This window comes from Gopherus evgoodei, chromosome 16 (assembly GCF_007399415.2).
Source record: "Gopherus evgoodei ecotype Sinaloan lineage chromosome 16, rGopEvg1_v1.p, whole genome shotgun sequence".
Lineage (NCBI taxonomy): Eukaryota > Metazoa > Chordata > Testudines > Testudinidae > Gopherus > Gopherus evgoodei.
The window spans coordinates 17,827,600-17,851,242 of record NC_044337.1 but is presented as its reverse complement, the minus strand read 5'-3'; the positions used below and the strand labels follow the sequence as shown (position 1 = coordinate 17,851,242).

Here is a 23,643-nt window from a genome sequence, read left to right as displayed (position 1 = left end):
GCTCATCACTGCCAATAACATACAGCGGGACAGCGTTAATAACCGTCTTCACCGTGGTGCATTCAGGAATCCCGGCATCTTCTTGCACTTAGACTAGGAAAGTGTAATAGCCCAAAAACTGTGGAGTGCTTTACACATGATGGTAATGGGAGCATAAATATACTTAATGACAAGTACATTTATAAGCCGATGAGAGTGTGTCAAATCATGAGCTTTTAATGGTGACCGCTGGCTGTTTTGGGACCTAGGCTAGACACGCTCAGGCCAAATGTTTCTCTTGCTGTTATTCACACCCTGCCTGATCCTGTGGGGGTGCTGACGGGCTTTTACTTTCTATTCAAGATGCTCAGGCATGGAGAGCACTCGGCAGTTTCAAGGGTCAGGCCCTGTTGAATCCCCACGACAAGAGAAAGGCAGGGTACTCTAGTGGATTGGGTACTGAACTGGGAGGCCTTGTTTCTCTTCCCAGCTCTGTCACTGACCTGCTACATTATGTTGGGCAAGTGCCTTCATCTCTGCATCTGTTTCCTTTTCCACCCTTTGCCTGTCTATTTAGGGGCCATCTTTTACTATGAGTTTGTATTGCTCCAATACTCTGGAGTGCTAATTGCACTTGGGGCTTTAGGCACTACCGGAATACAAATCATTAATCACTAAAGCAATTGGTTAGAGAAGGCATGTAGTGAATTGCAACGTACGTGAAGCTGGTGCCTTGGAACAGGTCCATTCTACTTTTTGTTAACTGGTGGTGGGGTGGGGTGAGAGAAAATTTTAGATCATCAAAGTGACTCAGCCCAGAATCTGTGTAACGTGAACCAGCCCTACAGAAAGTTCTCGTTCCTGGTCTGGGGATGCCCTGCCTCTTATCTCAGCAGTATTGCAGAAATTGATCTTTACAGTAAATATGCAGATAAAACCTGGCATCTGGTTTGGCTGTCTTGCAGACTCAGATGCACCCAAAGTGTGTGTGTGTGTGTGTGTATGTACACGCGTTACCTAGCTCCCCAGGTTCAATGCTGGCACTGAAAATAGTTGGATTAAAAAAACTCTCACTGGGAGCAAAATAAAAGGGCTTTGCTGTTTGTCAAAGAGATCAGCTTTGTGTTACACGTGAGTGTACACTTAGGGTTAATATGCCTTGTTTGTTGACACACAGGAGTTTTTAAAACTCAAATGGAGTGTCTTTGAAAGAGTAGCAAGTACAGATTACATGGCGAACAAATCAGTGTTGCTTTGACGTTGCCTTATGATACATTTTTCCGTTCTTAGCTGGAGCTCAAACAGCAAACCGCCTCTAAGCCCTAGTCCAGGGGTTGGCAACCTTTCAGAAGTGGTGGGCCATGTCTTCATTTATTCACTCTAATTTAAGGTTTTGCATGCCAGTAATACATTTTAACATTATTAGAAGGTTTCTTTCTATAAGTCTATAATAATATATAACTAAACTATTGTTGTATGTAAAGTAAATAAGGTTTTAAAAATGTTTTAAGAAGCTTCATTTAAAATTTAAATTAAAATGCAGAGCCCCCTGGACCGGCATTGTGAGTGCCACTGAAAATCAGCTCGCGTGCCGCCTTCGGCACAGTTGCCATAGGTTGCCTACCCCTCCCCTAGTCTTTCTCCAGCTTTTGCAGCTGTATGGTGCTCTGCTTTGGGACCAGATGCAAACCTGGTGAGCAACCTAGCCTGTACTGTGTTTGATACTGACGTGCTCTGTGAGTGAGAGAGATTACTGGACACCTGATGGGGAATGTGGACAACCCCTGTAAGCCATATCGTGATGCTTTTCAGAATGTCGTGATGCGCTCTCATCAAAGAGGTGTGGATAATGGACGTGACTTGCCTCAGGGTAGCTCTGCCAATCTGGTTAGGGTATAGGGTTCCTCTTTAGTAGTCAGAAGGGCGAAACAGCGGGCTAGGAAAGGACCTTCAGAGGGATTCTCGTTCCATTCGTGGTGTGGTCCAGTACCCATTCCTTCCCAGTTGTTAGCAGAGTCCAGATGGGCAGATATTAATTTAGGAAAACCTTAGAGCCCTATTTGTCTGAATTTAAGGAACAAGGAAGGGCCGGGGCTGAGGGGTGGGGGAAGTGCCTTGTCTTCATATGTCCAGTAAACAGAAGTATGTCTGCACTGGTGGGGGCATATCCAGCAAAGATACAACCCATTTGAGCTCCCAACTATGAGAACAGGGCCTGTCTCACCACTCCTTTGCCTTGAGGTGCTGGCTTAGGGCTTGTCTACATCACAAAGTTGAAGCGCTGGTGAGGGAGTTACAGCGCTGCAACTTAGGAGGTGTACACATCTGCAGGGCACCACCAGCGCTGCAACTCCCTGTTTGCAGCGCGGGCCGTACTCCCGTTTTGTCTCGGGTGTAGAGGATCCAGCGCTGGTGATCCAGCGCTGGTAATCAAGTATAGACACTTACCAGCGCTTTTCTTGACCTCCGTGGAATAAGCAGGTATCCCAGCATACCTGAGGAAGCCTCTGGTAATCAAGCTGGTCTCCTTCCCCGGCTTGCTCTCGCGTTCCCCGAACCCCGAGCAAGCAGGTCTCCTTCCCTGCGGTTTGCAGGGTGGTTCGGGGAACGTGAGAGCAAACCGCGGCGAAGCTGGTCTCCTTTCCCGGTTTGCTCTCTCGTTCCCCGAACCCCCAAGCAAGCAGATCCCCTTCCCTGCGGTTTGCAGGGTGGTTCGGGGAACGCGAGAGCAAACCGCGGCCAAGCTGGTCTCCTTTCCCGGTTTGCTCTCTCGTTCTCGGAACCCCGAGCAAGCAGGTCCCCTTCCCTGCGGTTTGCAGGGTGGTTCGGGGAACGCGAGAGCAAACCGCGGCGAAGCTGGTCTCCTTTCCCGGTTTGCTCTCTCGTTCCCCGAACCCCCGAGCAAGCAGGTCTCCTTCCCTGCGGTTTGCAGGGTGGTTCGGGGAACGCGAGAGCAAACCGCGGCGAAGCTGGTTTCCTTTCCCGGTTTGCTCTCTCGTTCCCCGAACCCCCGAGCAAGCAGGTCCCCTTCCCTGCGGTTTGCAGGGTGGTTCGGGGAACGCGAGAGCAAACCGCGGCGAAGCTGGTCTGCTTTCCCGGTTTGCTCTCTCGTTCCCCGAACCCCCGAGCAAGCAGGTCTCCTTCCCTGCGGTTTGCAGGGTGGTTCGGGGAACGAGAGCAAACCGCGGCGAAGCTGGTCTCCTTTCCCAGTTTGCTCTCGCGTTCCCCGAACCCCCGAGCAAGCAGGTCCCCTTCCCTGCGGTTTGCAGGGTGGTTCGGGGAACGCGAGAGCAAACCGCGGCGAAGCTGGTCTCCTTTCCCGGTTTGCTCTCGCGTTCCCCGAACCCCCCTTGAAGCCGCCCAACAGCGCTGCAGTGTGGCCACATCTAACACCACTTGCAGCGCTGGTTGCTGTAAGTGTGGCCACTCTGCAGCGCTGGCCCTATACAGCTGTACTAATACAGCTGTAACAACCAGCGCTGCAAAATTTTAGATGTAGACATGGCCTTAGGAGAAGCCCGCTGGAGAGTAAAGAGCAAACTATAAAGGCAAAGTATTTTTGCAGCACAGGGAGATGATTTCCCATTCTTAAGTCTTGCACTGCCCCTTTGCAATCCTTAGCACTTTCTCTGTGTGTGTGTGTGTGTGTGTGTGTGTGTGTGTGTGTGTGTGTGTGTGTGTGTGTTTCCTTTCTAATCCTGCTCTTGAGAGTTTAAGGGCTTGTCTACATCACAAAGTTGCAGCGCTGGTGAGGGGGTTACAGCGCTGCAACTTAGGAGGTGTACACATCTGCAGGGCATCACCAGCGCTGCAACTCCCTGTTTGCAGCGCGGGCCGTACTCCCGTTTTGTCTCGGGTGTAGAGGATCCAGCGCTGGTGATCAAATGTAGACACTTACCAGCGCTTTTCTTGACCTCCGTGGAATAAGCAGGTATCCCAGCATACCTGAGGAAGCGTCTGGTAATCAAGCAGGTCTCCTTCCCTGGTTTGCTCTCGCGTTCCCCGAACCCCCCTGCAAACCGCAGGGAAGGAGACCTGCTTGCACAGAGGTTCGGGGAACGCGAGAGCAAACCAGGGAAGGAGACCAGCTTCGCCGCGGTTTGCTCTCGCGTTCCCCGAACCACCCTGCAAACCGCAGGGAAGGAGACCTGCTTGCTCGGGGTTCGGGGAACGCGAGAGCAAACCGTGGCGAAGCTGGTCTCCTTCCCCGCGGTTTGCTCTCGCGTTCCCCGAACCCCCCTTGAAGCCGCCCAACAGCGCTGCAGTATGGCCACATCTAACACCACTTGCAGCGCTGGTTGCTGTTAAGTGTGGCCACTCTGCAGCGCTGGCCCTATACAGCTGTACTAATACAGCTGTAACAACCAGCGCTGCAAAATTGTAGATGTAGACATACCCTCAGTGCTGTGCAAACTGTGTGTGCGCTCATAGTCTAGGAGGGTGAAGGGGCGTCCTCCTCTATCACTCCTGCATTATGCAAGGAATAAGGGTGACTGCCCCAAGGAGCATTTGGCTGCTCCAGCCCTGCTCAATTAGAGGCAAGGCTGATGGACACCTGGGGACTCCTAAAGGTGTAGGATCACTGGACTCTGGAAACGTTCTTATTGCTTGTGGGAATGGGTAGGGCAGATGTCTTTAAATAAGACACGTTCTAAAATGTAACTGACTGGAACAAAGTCAGCTGCCTGGGGTGATACTAGTTATGGTGTGGAGGCTGGGTTTGGGATTTCTGAAACCTCAGTGCTGGGTTTTTGGGTTTGCAAACCCTAAAACCACAAGTGGTTTGGATCCAACTGCTCCATTTTATTGGAACCACCAAAGTCTGGGTGGCTGTTGTGAAGGTTCTGGGTTGTTCCTGTGTCTCAGGATAACCAGAGAATCTGACACTGTAAATATTTCATATTCATTCTGCAGGGCAATACAATGCAAATGCTCCTATAATAATTAATAATACGTCGTCCTTATGTAGCCTTTTTCACCCATAGATCTCAGAGCCCGTTGCAAAGGAGGATAAACGTTGCAGTTGGCCCCATTTGATCTTCCGCTGTTGGATGCTTACACTCAAATGAGTGTCTCAGCTTCATTTAATGATCCACAGACACAAGATTGTCTTCTCTATTATGCTGAGTAATGCAAACCTAATTCTGGGCAAACAGGATAAAAACTGTCTGGATTTAGCAAGCGGTTTGTTTTCTCAAGGAGATTTAAATGATAGCAGAGACTAGGAGCCACCCATTGTTAAAAAGGTAGCTGGCAAGGTTCGGAAGGCAAATACCCATGTCAGCTGAGAGTGGCCATGTCTCCAGATACTTGTGTGACTCCCGCTGCACCTGCTTTAATAACCGCTTTGTGCCTTGCTGCTTGAGAGAGCACAGTCCGTGTGTCCAGTGGATGGCAGGGTTATCGGAGTTGGATAGACCTGCTTGCTTTTTCAGGGGAAGTCATTGGATGTCCTCAAGCCTCAGAGTTTCTGAGGGACTGTTGGCCAAGAATTCCACCCAACCCTTTTCCCCACCCCACCCTGGTACCCACTACTCTGCTAACATTCTTAATTCTGCCCTAGTTTTCCATCCTATCTAGCTTGTTTTTGGACAGATCCCATTTCTGCTTCCAGTTTTTCCAACCCGTCTGCCTGGTGCTTGTGCTTTTTTTTTTTTTTTGCCCAACCTTTTTATGACCCATTTTTATGTAACGGAGCAAAATAAACAAGACCCGACTGTGCCTTGGCCCACAAGGGAAGTACAGAGCTCTGCTGATCTTTCCAAGGATAAAGTGGAACAAGGGTCTACAGCTGCCTCCGCTTTGTGTTTGTGCTTGGCCTTTCCGTTACTTGTTGGCTGGTGACAGTTACATACTGTGGTCCAGATGCTCAGCTAACTCTGCCCCTGCCCTACCCATGTTCTGGGGTTTGCCCAGCTGCACCCCCTTCATCTCCACCCCAAGTTAGTGCATCTGAGGCTGTTCTGTTTACATTCTGCCCCCAATGGGACACGGACGCAGACAGTTGTTTTAGCGCAGTGGTGTTCTCCAGCTCCATCCCCTCCTTCCTACTCTGTGGCCCCTACCTTGAGGCTGGGGAGCAGGGCATACAAGAGAGTTCTGATGCCAGCTCAGCACCAGCTGTGTGGGGCCCATCAGTAAAGGGGATTCTCAGGGGTCTGTTGAAAGCCGCCTTCTGCTGCCAGAGCAGCACAAAGGGGCCTCGGCAGCAGCAAGAATTGGGCCCTGTGCAGCTGTACATCTCCAAAGCACGGGAGTAGAAACAAGTTGATTTCAACCAAAGGGTATGTCTGCTGGGAGTTGTGATTCCCTGCACAGGTAAACTCACGCTAGCTCAGCGCACGCTAGCATGTGAAAAGTAGCCAAGTGGGCAGCTTGGGCTAGCTGCCCGCATCCACGCCTGCCTGCTTTCCTCAAGTCGAGCTCAGGGAGGTGTATCTTGAGCTGAGTTAGTGTGTGTCTGCCCACCTGCACTGGGAATCGCAGGTCCCAGCCACAGTGTAGACCAGGGGTCGGCAACCTTTCAGAAGTGCTGTGCCGAGTCTTCATTTATTCACTCTGATTTAAGGTTTTGCGTGCCAGTAATACATTTTAATGTTTTTAAGGTCTCTTTCTATGTCTATAACATATAACTAAACTATTGTATGTAGAGTAAATAAGGTTTTAAAAATGTTGAAGAAGCTTCATTTAAAATTAAATTTAAAATGCAGAGCCCCCTCCCGGGCTGGTGTCCAGGACCCGGGCAGTGTGAGTGCCACTGAAAATCAGCTCACGTGCCACAGGTTGCCTACCTCAGTGTAGACAAACTCAAAGTGTCCGGTCTCCTTTTTAGCTGGTTGTGCATCTCTTCAGGTGTATCTCTTCTGCTTTCCCTTGTCTGTCACCTTCTTCCTCTCAAGTCTGCCACCTGTGAGCCAACTTCCTTGAACTTCTGCTTCCAGGGAGGCCTGTCTCTGTGAGAGGACCAGGAACTCTAGTTAATTGCTTGTGATTAGGCAAGAGTAGATTTTGCAAGAGCCAGTCACTCGGGTGGGGAAAACAAAGATCAAGGTTCCTTCAAGGTGGAAGGTTTGGACTTCGGCATATTTGCTAGGTTATTCACAGCAGCAACTGCCTGTGTTCATCACAGTGCATGGACTGTTATCCTTGTATGAAAGACCTTTTTCCTTTTGAGAGAGTAAGCAGGAGTCAAAATCTCCTGTGAGCTGATGGGGATTTTTCTTATTGTCTGCTTTGCTCATTTGTGTGTTACTCTTCCTATTTATTTATTTATTTATTTATTTATTTAAACAACAAATAGAATGAAAACCCCGGGCAAACAAGGAGCTGCTCTGTTTCCATTTCAAAATATGAAATCATCTGTATTTTTATTCACCTGCCACTAAAAAGAAACTGGCACCTGCAACCCAATCCCCTGCCCCTTGTAACAATTCAGGAACTGAGACAGTGCCTTCTGTTTTATTCATTAACTGTGGTCATCTCATACCAAATAACACAAGGCCACAGTTGAGATTTGGGATCCCTTTGTGCCTGCTCCTACCTAGAGCAAGAAACAGTCCTTACCCTGGAGAGCTCATGATCTAGGAGACACAACAAAGGGTGAGAGAACGATAGGATTATCTCCTTTTGACAGGCGGGAAACTGAGGCAGAAGAATCATGCATATAGTTCAAGATGTTTTGACTCCTAACCCTCTGCTTCAACCACTAGGCTTACTTTCTCTTTTCAAATAATGTTTGAATACTTGATTGATTTATTTTTAAAATGCATCCTTTAAACACTTTGCTTCCCAGGTTCTCTCCTGTGCAGAGTTTCAGCCCAAATGAGTGTTGTGAGAGTAAAATAATTTTGCTGTGGAATAGGAAGTTCTGTTGCAAGCTTTAAATGTGGGTTATTGGCCTTTTAAGTAACCTTCAGTGCTTTGTTTACATGGGAATGCTTAGGAAAGTGAAGCCGAATTCACTGAAGATGTAAATTTAAGGTGCATAAGTTTAAAGCACGTTAAACCCTCATGTGGGTGCTCTCTATCAGAAGGAAGTGGCCTTAATTTGCTGTAGCTTAAGTTTAAACTTTCGTTTTTCAAGTCATACCTTTTGGTTATTTTGGCTTAACTTTTTTTAGACTCCCCATATAGACAAGCTCTCCGTTTTTGCTCAAGGATGTGATTGAAATCAACCATTGCATGCTCTTCATCCCTCGGTGTTGCTAAAACCTGGTAAGTTGCGGGGAGAGGGAAAGCTTCTGTGAGGTCCATGCACAGTGTTTCGACTTCATTAATCAGCTTTGCTAAGTGGAATATTCCTGGCTTGTGGGCATTCTATAAAGGCAATGTCTTTCGAATGGGGAAAAATTATAGCTTGCTTAGTACTAAATTGTTCAAGAATAATTCCGGTCCCCACTTTTCAACAGATAAATCTGAAGTCGTAACAACCAGAAACGTTATCTGTCAGTCCAAAATAATTGATGAGCTGCGGCTTGAATCTAAACCTAAATGGGCTTTAAATGAGAAAATTCTGGAGACGGTAGCACTATATATCATCTCGGAGGCTGCTGCTTTGTATGAAAGAGACAGTGGGGCAAATTGAGAATGAATGAAGTTATGGAGGATTTGACGCTATTGGTAGTGTCACGTCAGCTCTGGTTGTCTTTCAGATTTCTTCTGCTTCTTCTGGAATTTGCTGAGTAATGCCTTCATTTGGAGGTTAGCTGCATGGAGCAGAATCTAACTTTACACTCCGTTCCCCATGGCCCCTTATGGGCCATGCGGCTGACCATGACACGCTTCAAACACACCCTCTATCCCTGGGGCTGGTAGCAGGGCCAGTGCGGGGTTCTTCTGCCAACCTTGTCCCAGCCAGGGGAAGTCCCTGCATAGGATGTGCTCTCTGGAGTTCATGTCCTTCTTTCTGCCCTCTCCCAGGGCCCCTTTATGACGCTAGAATGGCATAAAGGTGTCTTAATGTAACTGAGAGTTGAGGGCCACTGAGTCTCATGAAAGGCTTAAGCTTGTGCTGTATGATGATACTTGCTGCCTCATTAATCATTGTGAATTTGTACATTTCATCTATTAGGCTCTATGGTGGCGACTCTTCTCCCCCCTCCCCCTACCCCCAATCTGGTCTTTGTTTCACTGACATGAAAGCAGTGATTGAACAGATGCACATGGCCTCCCGCAAGAGGTTTCCTTTGGCTCCGTGCTTCTGAGCTGTGCTCGCGGCAAGATAAGAGGAAATCTTACATCACGGTAAGGAAGTGCTAAAGAAAGTTCCTTTTGTCATTCGTCACCGTGTTATCTTCAGCATTACAGCTGCAACATTCCTTGCATGCTGCAGGGTCCATTTAAAGCCCACAGTTTGGACCAAGTCCAGTCAGCAGCATGGCTTGATGCCCAGCCCTCCAGTTCTATTGTGTTTAACACAGCCCCTCCAACATACTTCCTCCCTGAAGAGTTAACTCTGGCCTCATGAATTCCCTGCTGCAGAAAAGTCCTACCTTTCTTGGGAGCCAAAGCTACCACCTTTATGAAATCCCATCCCATCCATCATACCGTCTGCCCCATTCTTTCCTCCTAGCTTATTTCTTGCTTTATTAAATTTCTCTTGAGAGCTTTCAGACTGCCCACTAGCCTCCCTATCAAAAGCACTTATGATACCGTCATCTAAATGCAACGACTCCAGATACAATGATGCTGATGCTGGAAGTCATTCAGTTATTACACAGCTGCCTGGGGTGAATGTCCTGTTCTACCTTCCAGGGTTGGGGCCCTCAGGGTTTGAGAAAATATTAATGATAAACTAAAATATTGCTGCTCAGAGTTCATTTTCCTGAACAAAAGAATCTCTCAAACATTCAAGGTATATTGGCTTTACAGAAACTCAGGGATATTTGGTGTTTATATTGATCCCTCCTCTATAGTGTTAAAGGAAGGACAAGAATGCTGGAGGCGGTGAGAAACTATTTGTTTGTTTGATTCCAGTAGCACTCGCAATGTACTAGACCTTTACCCACGAGCTTGGGAAAGTCTTACCATGGGGAAGCACAGCTGTCCAGCCAGCCCAGGTGTTACTGTGTCTAGTCATATATGGAGAATCTCAAGATGACTGGTAATGGGGAAGGATGGATGTGGGCTAATCTCAAGCGTTCAATCTGTTGAGGAAATGTGAGTCTCATTGCTCACACCTTCTTGTCAAACTGTCTCTCAAATGGGCTCTCTTGATTATCACTACAAAAGTTTTTTTTTTTCTCCTGCTGACAATAGCTCATCTTAATTAATTAGCCTCGAAGGCCTTGGCTACACTCACACTCTACAGCGCTGCAACTGGGGCGTGAAAAAACACCCCGCTGAGCACTGCAAGATACAGCGCTGTAAAGCGTCAGGTAATCAGGGCAGCAGCGCTGGGAGCGCGGCTCCCAGCGCTGTATGCTACACCCGTAAGGGATGTGGTTTACATGCAGCGCTGGGAGAGCTCTCTCCCAGCGCTGCCGCTCTGACTACACTCACACTTCAAAGCACTGCTGCGGCAGTGCTCCCGCAGCACTGCCGGGGCAGCGCTCCGATATTCCAAATGTAGCCATACCCTTAGAGTTGGTAGGGCAACTCCCACCTTTTCATGTTCTCTGTTCGTGTATATATATCTCCTCACTATATGTTCCATTCTTTGCACCCGATGAAGTGGGTTGTAGCCCACGAAAGCTTGTGCTCAAATAAATTTGTTGGCCTCTAAGGTGCCACAAGTACTCCTGTTCTTTTTGTGGATACAGACTAACACGGCTGCTAATCTGAAACATTGCTTTTATTGTTAGCTCTGTACCCTGACACCCTTCATCCATGCCAACACCCTAAAATTTTGCTACGGATTTTGGGCCAGATGCTCAGTTGGTGCAAAGCAATATAGCTCCAGCTGGAGCGAGAGGTTTACCAATTTCTACTGGCTGAGGACCTGGTTCCTTGTATTCAGGGCTTAAATTCAGCTGGAGCCATCTGGAGCTGAGATCTGGAAATTATTTTCAAACCTGTGGGAGCGTTCATTCCCCATCCCCTGGAGCTGAAGCCCTGAGCCCTATATGTTGGGGGTTTTGAGGGTGGGCGGGTGGGGCTCCAGGAAATGAATTTAAGCTCTGCTTGTATTCATCACCTTTCATGACAAAATGCAGAATGTGTGTGTGTGTGTGTGTGAGTGCTTCATCTCCGAGGCGGGAGACGGTAGCTAATCTGATGTACAATGCACCACAGCCATTGGGGGAGGGGAAGAGTTGACTCTGGACGCTCTGGTAAATCCTCTGTTTAGGGAATGTACAGGCCAAGGCTGCGCTTTTTAAGGCAACTGCAAAGAAGTCCCTTTATCTATGATAGAGTGTGAGGGACTGAGTGGGCTTTGCTATGGTTCTGGAGGAGGGTCTAAGTCAGAGGTTGGCAACCTTTCAGAAGTGCTGTGCCGAGTCTTCGTTTATTCACTTTAATTTAAGGTTTCACGTGCCAGTAATACATTTTAATGGTTTTAGAAGGTCTCTTTCTCTAAGTCTATAATATATAACTAAACTATTGTTGTATGTAAAGTAAATAAGGTTTTTAAAATGCAGATCTCCCTGGACGGGTGGCCAGGACTCAGGCAGTGTGAGTGCCACTGAAAATCAGCTCGCATGCCGCAGGTTGCCTACCCCTGGTCTAGGTACTTGAGACCTGATGGCTACACAACCAAGCTATTCCCTTCCACTCTTTAGCAAATTCACACTCAAATGAGAGGGAGGGTTGCCATATGGTTAAGGCACTGGATGGGGCCTCCATGCTGGGTTCAGTTCCTAACTCTACCACCAACTCCCTGTGTGCCCTTGGGCAGGTCATAGTCTCTCTGTGCCTCAGTTCCCCCTTGTACAATGGGGGTGGTAACCCTTTCTTTCTCTCACTTTTAAATCTGTCGTCTCTATGTATTACTGCAAGCTCTTTGGAGCAGGGATGATTTCTTACATGTATACAGCATCTCGCGTAAGAGAGCCCTGATCTCGGCTGGGAATTCTAGGCTCTACAGGAATAGAAATAATACATGAGTAGCTCATCGCCTATGGAGCTATAAGAGGCCTCCTCAAAGACCAGCTGCCTTTGGAGTGCGCCACCACCGAACTTATATTCCACCCCCAGGTCCCACTCCCTCTTTCCTCCAAGGCTCCGTCTATTCCCCTCCTTGCTCCACCAGCATGGTGGCCTCATGGGAGAGGGTGAAGAGGCCTGTTTGAGCAGTAAGCCATAGGCTGGTGGGAGGGGGTGAAGAAGTGGGAGAGGGGGTAAAGAGGCACGATAAGCTGGGAGGGGGCCAAGCAGGCCTGGGGATGGAGCGTGGGGCTGAGCAGGGGTGGGGCCATGGTCCGGGCACACACAGCCTCCCCCATGGAGAAGTCCGCATGCAGCCCAAGGCAAGCTCCCTGCTAGACTCATTGTTTTTCTGGGTGAAACCAGACTGAATGTTTCCTTCCTCGCAGACAGGTAACGACCAAATAATTCTTGTGCATTTCACTAGACTCTGCAGAGTTTGGCTCTTTTTTCATTTTTTTTTAAACAAGGTCTCTCAGGATTTGTAATTGATTGAGGCTGAGAAGTAGGTTAGTCTGCTGGAGAAGTGCAGCTGTTTGTACACAGCTGCCGATATCTCTGCTGTATGGACTTAAGGTCAGGTTGCAACAGAGATCCATTAGGCTAAACCCAGACTACAAGGGGAATGACTGTTTTTCTTGAGGCACTTCCTTTGATCGCCTTGTGGTTGGGATTATTTGCTTTTCCTTTGTCTCAGGTGCTGAATGCGAATGAGGCTGGAATCCTGCTGGAATCTAAACTAGTTGGTTTGGGTTTAATCAGATAAAACTTATTTTTATCTTGTTTAGTCCATAAGGAGCCAGTCCGGGAACTTTTCAGTTCCTGCTCATTCAAGTATTCCCATGGGATTGCTTGTGCGAGTTAGGGCTGTGGGACTGAGGCCTAAATGGGGGAATGCAGATAACCTCGCTGACATTATAGCTGGGCTAAGGACAGGAAAGGAGCTGCCAGTTCACGTAGAATGTATGTGGAAGGGTGGGCATGTAGGATCATGGGTGGCCCATTTTAGCAATATTAAGTACCATCAAGCAACCTCAAGTCTACTTAAGTGCATCAAATCCAAGTGTACTCAGCAGTGTCACAGAATCTACATTGTGATGCAGAACGGTGCTTCTGATTTTAAATGTAATTAAAAGTACCTGGTGTCTGTAAGCCTCGTGGTTGTGAAGAAAGCCTTTGAAATGGGATCAGGATGTAAGCAGTGAAACAAAATCACCGAGCAGTGAACTACCATGTTCATCTTGATGAATCATGAACTCTGAAACCTAATGCCAACTTGAAAAATCCCCCTTTATTTCTACTGATTGGCTTTTCAGAAACATCCAGCCAATGTAGCACTCATTGCTGGGAGACGGGGTGGGCCAGGCTGCTCGTTCCTGGGGCACTCGGCGTTTTAATCTCCATCTCTCCCCAACTTTACCTTCATGTTCATTCAAGCCACAAAAGGGGACTGAAAAAAGAGTTGCATCGATGTGCCAAAAGCCTCAACAGCTTCCCGAATGCCACCAGCCCAAATACTCCCACTTGTCCCCTCCTCCGCTTCCCCCGAAGGTTCTTCCAATGCAGTTCTGTGTTTTCAGTACAGAATGTTGCGGCAAGCTGAAAATTTGGCAGCAGCCCAAAATAAATCTGATTTTATATGAAAACAAATAACCCAAGGAGCCACTGTACTGATTAAATCCAGTACAACAATAAATAATACAGCAAAAAGCTTCATTCAGGAAAAAAATACAGCCAGAAGCCACTGCCGCACATCCGAGTCTCAGAAATCGGGGAGTCTCGCTATGGAATTTAGGACCAGCTTGCTGCAGAGCGCATGGGTGTGTGGCGGAGGATATGGGTGTGGCTGCATAGGGTCCTGGATGGTAGTGGAACAGGCTGTGGCTGGCTGTAGTTTACAGCCGACTCTCTTTGCTGGGTTCTGGAATTCTTCCATAAAAACCAGCTCAGTTGTTTAAATACAAGCCCTCATTTGCTTCCTTGCAAAGAGCAGCACAGTGGGGTCATGACTGTAATGACGATTCCATGTCTGCAGAAAGCTGGTAATTGGGGGACTCATTCAAGGTAGCCTGTATAACGGAGGACCCATTACAGCTCTCCTAGGATCATGCTCTTAATCAGAGCTGACCAAAGAATCTTAATTCGTGTTCTGATTGGCTTCAAGGACTAATTTCATTCTATTAAACCTATTTCTTGCTCTCTCCTGCATGCCGCTGAAGGTTTATCCCCAGGTCCTCCCGGTTTTAAATGCTTCATTGGCTAACGAAGCACTGCCAGGATGTCGCGCCCAAATCTTTCACAACTCCACGAACTCCCACTGTAGTGCCGCTCCACAAGGTCAGTGCTGTCAAAGGAAGTGTCTGCTCCAGACGAGGTGGTGCTAGGAGATGCTGATTTCCGTAAGGCTGTGGAAGTTGCGTTTGTCACTCAAGGTGTCCACTTTCACAACTAATTGGGAAAGGTTTTCTTGTTCCTTGGGTGAGTCACCAGTCATGCTGATGTGCAGCATGTGGAACTGACAATTAAGGAAAATCAGTTCCCTCCCCCAAAACCACACAATGTGTCTGTTTCATCTGAGAGCAGCGTCTGTTTCATCTGAGAGCAGCTCCCGTCACTGCTGTAAGAGCCTCTGTGTTGAGTGAAGCGTTCCTGCAACACACTTGCTTTTCATCCAGGATGTAGGGCTAAGCCTCCTCTCTTGCCTGGGTGTAGATCCTCTATTCCAGTAGGAGCTGTGAGGACAAACCACCATGCTTGTTTTAAAATGGAGCTGTCTACATTTCTACATTTTGGGGGAGGGATAGCTCAGTGGTTTGAGCATTGGCCTGCTAAACCCAGGGTTGTGAGTTCAATCCTTGAGGGGGACACTTAGGGATCTGGGGCAAAAATCAGTACTTGGTCCTGCTAGTGAAGGGAGGGGGCTGGATTCAATGACCTTTCAAGGTCCCTTCCAGTTCTAGGAGATAGGTATATCTCCAATTATAATAATTTCTGAATGGGATCATATGATGGGAGTGCTGCAATAGAAGGGGACTGGACTCAATGACCAGGTGGTCCCCTCCAGTCCTATGTTGGTTGAGTTACCTCTGTTAAAATGAGAGGAGAGCTGGATCCAGAGTGCTTCACGCAGCTGGATAATACGGGTGTAGATTTACTGGGGTAATGTATCCACTCTACACCTATATTATCATGAGTAGGAGTGGCGGTGGATTAAGAGGTATAAGCAATAAAGACATGAGCACAAATGAGATTTTGAGAGGAGTTTGGAGGAGAAGGGGGTTCATGTCCTTGTCAGAATCGTACTTAGTGGCGATTCTGTCGGAAATGTGTGCAGTGGAAGAGAGGGGAGCATTCAGCACCCACAAGAATGAATGGTAGGATTGTTCAGCAGAGGTGTGTGGAGGTGCCAGTCAGCTGGCTCTTGGTCTGGGAGCTTTCAGGGACCCAAGAGTTAGAACAGCACAGTTAGCTGCCAGGCTTCCGAAATAAATCTCTGCCCTGGCTAAAAGGCTTTTATGTTGATGTCACCGTGTGGGACACTTGAAAGAAACATCGGCAGCTGCTCTCTGTTCTCCAGATGGAATCTCTGCACTTCCTCGTGAGCACATGTGATCCATTACAAATAGGGACGGCAGGACTCCAGGGCAAGTGAAGGCAAGAATGCAACAAATTGTACTGTCCTTGCAGGGTGTGGAACTCCCACCTGGCTTAGGAGTGAGGGAGGTAGGAGGACCTCAAGGCTCCAGTTGAGCAATATATCTAATCACATGCACAGTTCTAAGCTTGTGAGAGTCCTATTGATGTTAAGTTAAGCGTGGGCTAAAGTACTCCTCTGAACTAGCCCTTTACATGGATTTTGATGTGAATTCCATGCTGCTAGCCATTGCAATCACCCCATGACAGCATGTTCTCAGCCAGTTGTAGCTAATTAACAGGTGGAACTTCTATAGCACCATCTAAACCAAAAGATTTAACGATCTTTCAGAAATATTTTTAAAACACCTCAATGTCCATGTGAAGTGGATAAGTGTACGTATTATATAGGTGGAGATCACCAGGCAATGGTTGTACTATAGCAAGGTGAGAAGCAGTTACTTGGCTCTGTTTAATACAGGTGTCAGAGTTGTAGAGATGAAGGTAGGTTTTGTGTTAAGACACTCGACTGATACTCAGGACCTAGGCTAAGGCCTGGTCTACACTGAGGGGGAGGGGGTGTCGGTGTAAGATACGCGACTTCAGCTACGGTTTTCCCATAGCTGAAGTTGCCTATCTTATGCCGATTTACCTCCTGTCCTCACCGTGCGGGATGGATGTCCGCGACTCCCCGTGTTGACTCCGCTACCGCCACTTGCTCCGGTGGAGTTCCGGAGTCGATGGGAGCGCATTCGGGGATCGATATATCGCGTCTAGATGAGACGCGATATATCGATCCCCAAAAATCGATTGCTACTCTCCCATATGGCATGTAGTCTGGACGTACCCTAAGTTCCCAGCTCAGTGGCATATGTCTGTGTGGGCAAATTGTTTAACCTTGCTCTTTCTGAGACCCCCATCTGTAAAATGGGGACAATTCTAATTTCCTACCACACAGTGCTGTGGTGAAGATAAATTCATTGACTGTATTGTGCTTGGATGCTAACATGATGCAGGTTGTCTAAGTGTATTGGTAGAAAGTTTTCCTTTTTCCATCAGCCTTTTCAGAGGCTCTTTAAATGGTTGGTTGGAGTCGTCTTGGACTCTTGTCAGCTGTGTGAACTCGGCAACTGTCTGATTGCATATGCGCTTTGGTTTTTGATGTATTCTGCAGATGTTACCTGGAGCAGTAGAAGAGGCTGTAATACAAATGCAGAGGGACTTTTTTTGCACTAATTTAGCAATTGGTAGTGGGGCCACCGGCATGATAGCTTCCGAATGTGAATAAGATGCAGGATGACAGCAGCAGGTAGCTCTAGTTTGATGTAATTTTTATTATTATTATTTTTGCTCTTTGCTCCTCTCCAGTGAGATGAGATTAGATAATCTTAAAATCTTGTTATGGCTCATTCCCACTCACCAGTGAAAATACTGTCAGCAGAAGACTTCTAGTTTGCTTTGATGCTGGGCTTGCTCCTTGATCTTTCTGAACTCAGATGCTGTGAAGTTGAGTTCTTCAAAGAATTTGAACTGAAATTCTACAGCACAGATTTTGGGGGTTTGGTTTTTAAGTCCTCTGACTGCCAGGGGAGATTTTTGAACCCACTGCTGCGAGAGACAGTCGTTCTTGTCCGTAGATTCCAACCCTTATTTCTGCCTGTCCATTGGGATGACAGGGTGAGGCAGATGCTATGAATACTGCAAAAGGGGAAGGCAGTTGTTTTGCACTCAGGATTATGAAAGGAAGCTTGCTTTTCATCATCTGTAATTATGGTTAAAACCTGTGTCATTAACTTTTCAAATTGGAGGCTTAAAAGGATTTAAAGTAAATACTTAGTGGAAATTTGAGATGAATGAGACGTTAACAAAAAAAACAGACCCCTTCTATAAACAAATTAGTTTGCATAGGCTGAAAGCTCCTGTAAAGGCCTGGAAGACTGAGGTGAAGTGTGAACCCTATGCATTCACATAGCCACCTATCCAGCCGTATGTATGTTGTAAGACAATTCTGTAGAGTCTAGTCAGAGTGTTAATTTTGTCTTTTCAATCACTCACACTATCATTCTGCCCCCGGGTCTATTCAACTAATGAGAATGTTCTGAGGTTTATAATGATTCTGATGATGTAATGCTTCTAGCCTGTGTTTATTGGTTGAGTTTTTTATTGCCTGCTGCTGGAACTGTGTGGGTGGAAGACACAATCTCCCTGTTTGCCTAGTTTTAAATTAGTTTCTCATTAATGAAGTGGTCTTTCTAACCCGCTGCCTGACTAGGGTTGCCAGCTTTCTACTCCCACAAAACCAAACACCATTGCCTTGCCCCTCTCAGAGACCCCACCCCCATCCTTACTCACTCGCTCATTTTCACTGGGGTGGGGTGAAGAGTGGGGCAGTGAGAGCTCCGACTTGGGGTGTGGGCTTTGGTGTGGGGCCAGGGATGAGGGATTTGGAGTGTAGGAGGGGGCTTTTGGCTGGGACTGAGGGGTTCGAGGGGGAGGAGAATCAAGACGGGGGCAGAGGGTTGAGGTGCAGGGGGGAGTCGGGTGCACGCTTCAGGTGATGCTTACCTCAAGCACCTCCCGGAAGCAGCAGCACATCCCCACTCTGGCTCCGATGTGGTGGTGTGTCCAGGTGGCTCTGTGCACTGCTCTGTTTGCAGGCGCCGTCCCTGCAGCTCCCATTGGCTGCCATTCCCGGCCAATGGGAGCTGCATAGCTGGCGTTTGTGTTGGGGGCAGCACGAGGAGCCCTCGGCTGCCCCTATGCGTAGGAACCGGAGTGGGAAGCAGCAGCATGTTCCGAGAGCCACATGGAGCCATGGCAGGCAGGAAGCCTGCCTTGTCCCGCTGTGCCACCAACCAGACTTCTAACAGCCCGATCAGCGGTGCTGGCTGGAGCTTCCAAGGTCCCTTTTTGACTAGGCATTCCGGTCGAAAACTGGACACCTGGCAATCCTATGCCTGACCCCTTAAATATAACCCCAAATGCAATGATATTTATAGGCACACTTCTTGCTGTTTTCTTTGTGGAGATATGGGTTGGCCAAGAAGGTTATGGTTTGATTCTTTGCAAAACTTTTGTTTGGTAGGGTTTAAATTGCATATTTGTAAAGTTTGCAAGTAGCAATTTCTACCATGCTAAATTGGCCAGTTGGGGACCATTACAGTACCATGTGACTACAATGTTACTGACCCAACACAAACTGTGTGGCTGTTACAAACAAATATGCAATTTGAAACTTGCCCTGAGTAGTTACATGACATTGTTTCCATTCCTTGATCTTCGTAACAATGTGAGAATTAAGAATATTTGTGAACCGTTTGTCGATGAGCAAGCAATTGAAGAAATCCGTGGAGAACTTTGCATAATAAGTACACTGGAGAATTTTGCATGGAAAACTTGCCAACAGAAAGAAGGTGAAATTAATTAAATACGTTATTTGCTGCAGTCATTCAGTCTGCTCTAATTAATAACAGGGGTGAGAGCCAAACAACTGAAGCAACACCTTACTCCTCTGATCCCTTCCTTTCTTGTTGCCATACATTAGTGTAGAAAGAGCCCTCTGTGTTCCCAGATTACAAGACCCCTGAAGGTCAGGCACACATGGTCACAGTGCAACAATCCATTATTGCTATTGTCAAAGATGGCATCTTTTTTTAAGTAGCATTGGATTACTCAGCTGATTGTTCAGCCACTAGTCATACGGCTCAATCTTAAGTATTTTACGGTGGTCACAAATGAGATGAGAATTCAGATGGGCTAAAAATTAACAATGACCAAAATGCTGTGAAAACAATCTTCACTGTGAGAGACTTGCTGTTCTGTGTTTTTGTTTTGTTTTTGTTTTTTAACTTAAAGGTCTGTGCTTGGTGACCTGCCTCTGATTTGGTCCACCATCCACCAACTTCATTTCAGGTTGGATCACAAGAATGGCAGCTGTCATCTCTGAATGTGCTGGGGGTTCTGTTTTCTAGCATGTCAATTAGCTGACGCATCCGCGTATTGGAAGAAGTTGGAGGGGGAAAGTAAAGTACTGTTTGGATCAGCTGCCAATAGTTTCTGATCTGAGAGAGTGAAAAAACAAATTTTTTTTCTGTCCTTGCTCCTTTGTTCATGTCACTTGTACTTTTTATTTTTGTAAATATATGGGGCATGTGTGTGTGTATGTGTACACACTTGTATTGGTGTAATGTCTGAGCCTTGCATGGGAAGCCATGGAATAGATTCAAATTGTCATTAGTTGCAAACTCGGTAATACATTTTTATATAATTTGTAGCTTAACTTGTGGTCGACTTAGAGCTTGAAAAGGAAAGATCCTGCTCTTAAGTTGTTTAGCCCCTATGCCTTGTGAACACGCACTTGAATTTCAGTTTTGGTTTCCAGAAGAGCCTCTGTTGGTGTATTTTTGAGAGTGCGCGCACACACACACACACACACTCTCTCTCTCCCCGCCCTCCCCCATACTGGAGCAGTGGGGAACCTGTTTGTACTAGAATGCTCAGTAAACAAATGCATCTTCTCACCAGCCAGTTCCCATATTCTTCTTCACTTCCTGTTGCATGTGAATTTTGATTAATGTCTACAGTAAATTACTCTTACAGAATTATAGCCATGTCTCTTTTTTTCTCTTTGCAGTTTCTCTGTTTGAAGAACATTCGAACGTTCTTAAAAGTCTGTCATGACAAATTTGGGCTAAGGAACAGCGAGCTGTTTGACCCCTTTGACCTGTTCGACGTGCGGGATTTTGGAAAGGTAAAAATTAACTCCTAATCTGTGTCGAAGAAAGGGTTTGAAAGCGCTTTTACTGCTGTTGGGAGCCGAGACTGTTTTCGAAATGATCAGCCCAGCCTTGGGCAGGACATACAACCAGCTTGGATTCTGCATAGCTCGTGTAACCCACACCCACTCTGTGTGGCACTCTGTCTTCCTCACCCTGGTGGTGGCTGGGCCCTGTGATCGATCGATGAGCGTGCTACAGCCTTGGCTAGCAGAGGTGGCTCTCTTAGCTCAGGCAGTGTAAAAGGCTTGTGCTTTAGAATGGTTGCTCTTCCTCTGCCCTGAGAGGCTAGTCATAGTTCAGGGCTTGGGGGGTTTTCCAGCTGGGAGTAAAAATTGGTCCTAGCCAGTTATTTTCTTGCAGCCTTGTTTTTTAACAAGGAGCATACTATGTCTCTGAATGCAGAAGGAAACAAGAACAAAAAAGAGCCGTTTCTTAGCTTGAAGCCGCACAAGCCCCCGAGTCACACTGCACTCACAGGTTACTGCTTGGTTTTCTTGATTCCCTGCCCACTCCCCCCCTCCCAATTTTGTCTATTCTGTTTCTTTCCGTGTGTTCTCTGACAGACCCACACCTACTTGGTCACAATACTCATTCGACCCTTCTGTCCCCATGGGGCAGACTCTGCTAGGCTGTGTTGCCCCTTAACTGTTTCTTACAGCTGTCTTAAATGGAGGACTTGTTCACACATCAGTTTCAACAAGGTTTTAACTCAACCCACAGCAAGGTTTCATCCAGCTCACAGCCGAACCCCCAGGTCCCCATACTGGTTCAGTCTGTACTGCTGATGACCCTCTCAGGGCGTGGCACAAGAGGCAGGTGTACGCAGGGGCAATTTACAATTCAGCTCAAAGATCCAATTCTACAGGAGTTTGAGCAGTTTCAAAATTCTGCTTGCCTGTTCACCTAGACCAAGTAAACTGATGAGTGCAATCTCCTAGGCACACGACAGATTTCCTTTTTGGGGAACAAAACATTATAATGGTTGCTCATAAAGATATACAGTTATTTGCTGAGATGATGTCATTGGAGGCAGTGGGTCTAGTGGATTTGGCAGAGATCTGGGACTCAAAGTCCTAGGTTCTGCTTCAGATTTTGACACTGGCCTGGTGGCTCACCTTGGGCAAGTTACTTCATATCTCTGTTTCCCTTCCCTTTTGTCTGTTTTGTCTCCTGAGATTTGCAATTGCTTCTGTCTCTTGATAGGTGCACAAACAGTACTGAGAGCAGTGGGGCCCCAATCTCAGTTGAGGCCTCTAGGTGCACTTACGATATAATACCCAAGTATAGAGAGGCCAGTTTGTTTCCACAATGGTGAGTAGATTTCAGGCTTGGGCTAATCCCTTAGGTGCTTTTGAAAAATGACTTTTCCGACCACCAGCCCCCAGACATTAATTTTGTTTTATTTGTGCTGTGTGTCACGTAGATGAGAGAGCAAAGGGAGCACTTCCCTTTTCTGTGTTTAATGGCAGCACTGAATTCTGGATGAAGCCCAGGTGGAAGGGAGCTTCTGAATGGTTTTGACGCGAGTGTCTGTTTGATATCCTTTTTACTAGAATTCAATGGCATTAGCCCTGTAATGTTACTTTGATGGATATCGGGTCTAGGGAAGCCTTCACACACAAGCCAGTGTATTCCATTCTTTGGGCAATATTGGTGGTGTCAAGTCACTCAGCTGTTTAGGAGCTATGCATTACTTTGTCTCCTGAGCCTCAAAGCATATGCTATGTGAAGGCATCCACTTTTCTGATTAGCTGAAGAAGTAGCTTTCCACTGGCTGATGGGGAAAGATTAGATTATATTTATTGCCTAATTTATTTTGGGGACTATTATCTGGAACTTGCAATTGAAGGAGTTTGTTTTATGAGTTCATGATTTATGAACCGCAAGGGGACTCTTGTTCCAGTTTTGAGACTACAGATGCACAGAAGCTGGGCTGGGGAAAGAACTGTTGTCTAGAATGCTGGTTTGCTTTCACATTTTGTTGCAGTTTATGGTACCAAATGGCTCAGCAAGGTGATTAATTGGAGCTGGTTTTTTACCCTTTGAGACCATACCAGCTGAACATCCTCCCACTCCTTTTCTCTCACTTACAATCGAGCTGTGACTTGTCTCTAGAACATCATTCTGCCTCTGCTGAAAGCAAATCAGAGGTTAAATACCATGGGAAAGTCATACAAAATTACTTTTCCGTTTTGAATCACAAATTGTACAACTCCTGAGAGCGCAAAGGAGTCTTTAAATTAGATCCCCACTGGCAGACTTCAGCCACACGCAATTCTTCCTGGAGCCCATTCATTACTTAGATCAATAACACTTTTCAGTTACAGGACACTCATGCCATGTAAGAGCCTTTTATATACAATGCAGAGTAATGGTTGACCATTTAATTATATGGTAAGCACAGAGTAACGATGCTGGGTGTTTCCATTTTCAGATATCACTTATAGCTATTTCTGTCCTCCAAACTAGAAGGCCAGTTAGGTAATAATTGCTAATGACGTTTGGACTTGCTGAAAGGTGCCAGGGGCATGTAGTTATTCTGTATTTACTTGTTGACCTTCATAGGCTGTCTGTAAATAAAGAGGCATTAGCATGTAGTATGTGCAGGAGCTTTCCGATGGACATCTGGGTTCTTTACAATAAGAAAAATGCTAAAAGAACCCTCAAATTCTTCCCTCCTTCCCCTCAACAACAGGCTGATGCTTTGCTCCTTTAGATATAATGAGCTGGATCCTCAGCTGGTCCAAAGCAGTACAGACTTCAGTGGAGCAACCGCCGATTTTACATCTGCTGAGTTACTGCTGTGTCCATTTTCCTGTTGACTCCTATTCGGCGTCTGGGGGACCCTTCCCCCCCCCCACTGTGTATTATTACCTTAGATTTACATTGTCACGAACTCCTAGGGCCAGGTGCTTGGGTGTGTCTGAGCTCAGAGCATGTGGGGAGGTACGCGGTCGCACGCCACTCCCGTCTCTACCACTATAACCCATGGGGCTGCTTTAATTGCACTGGCTAGAATGGCCCCATACAGGTTTTCTCCTCCGTCCAGGATCTCTGGCTTTATGCTACCTCCTTCGTGCATGGGGCTTCCTAGCTGCCCTCTGAGGCCAGCTTTCCATCTGTGTGAGCAGACTGAAGGGTCAAAGATATGTCCCCTCTTTTATCAGGG

General features: G+C 47.0%; 1 protein-coding gene across 7 annotated transcripts in view; it reads left to right on the top strand.

Moving 5' to 3' along the window:
- VAV2 (vav guanine nucleotide exchange factor 2) overlaps positions 1–23,643 on the top strand; it is a 322,792-nt gene that overhangs the window by 42,566 nt on the left and 256,583 nt on the right. For all 7 annotated transcript variants that reach the window (XM_030536040.1, XM_030536037.1, XM_030536036.1 and 4 more), the window contains exon 2: positions 20,330–20,446. In XM_030536040.1, coding sequence (XP_030391900.1) covers positions 20,330–20,446 — 117 coding nt within the window. The remainder of the gene's footprint in view (positions 1–20,329; positions 20,447–23,643) is intronic.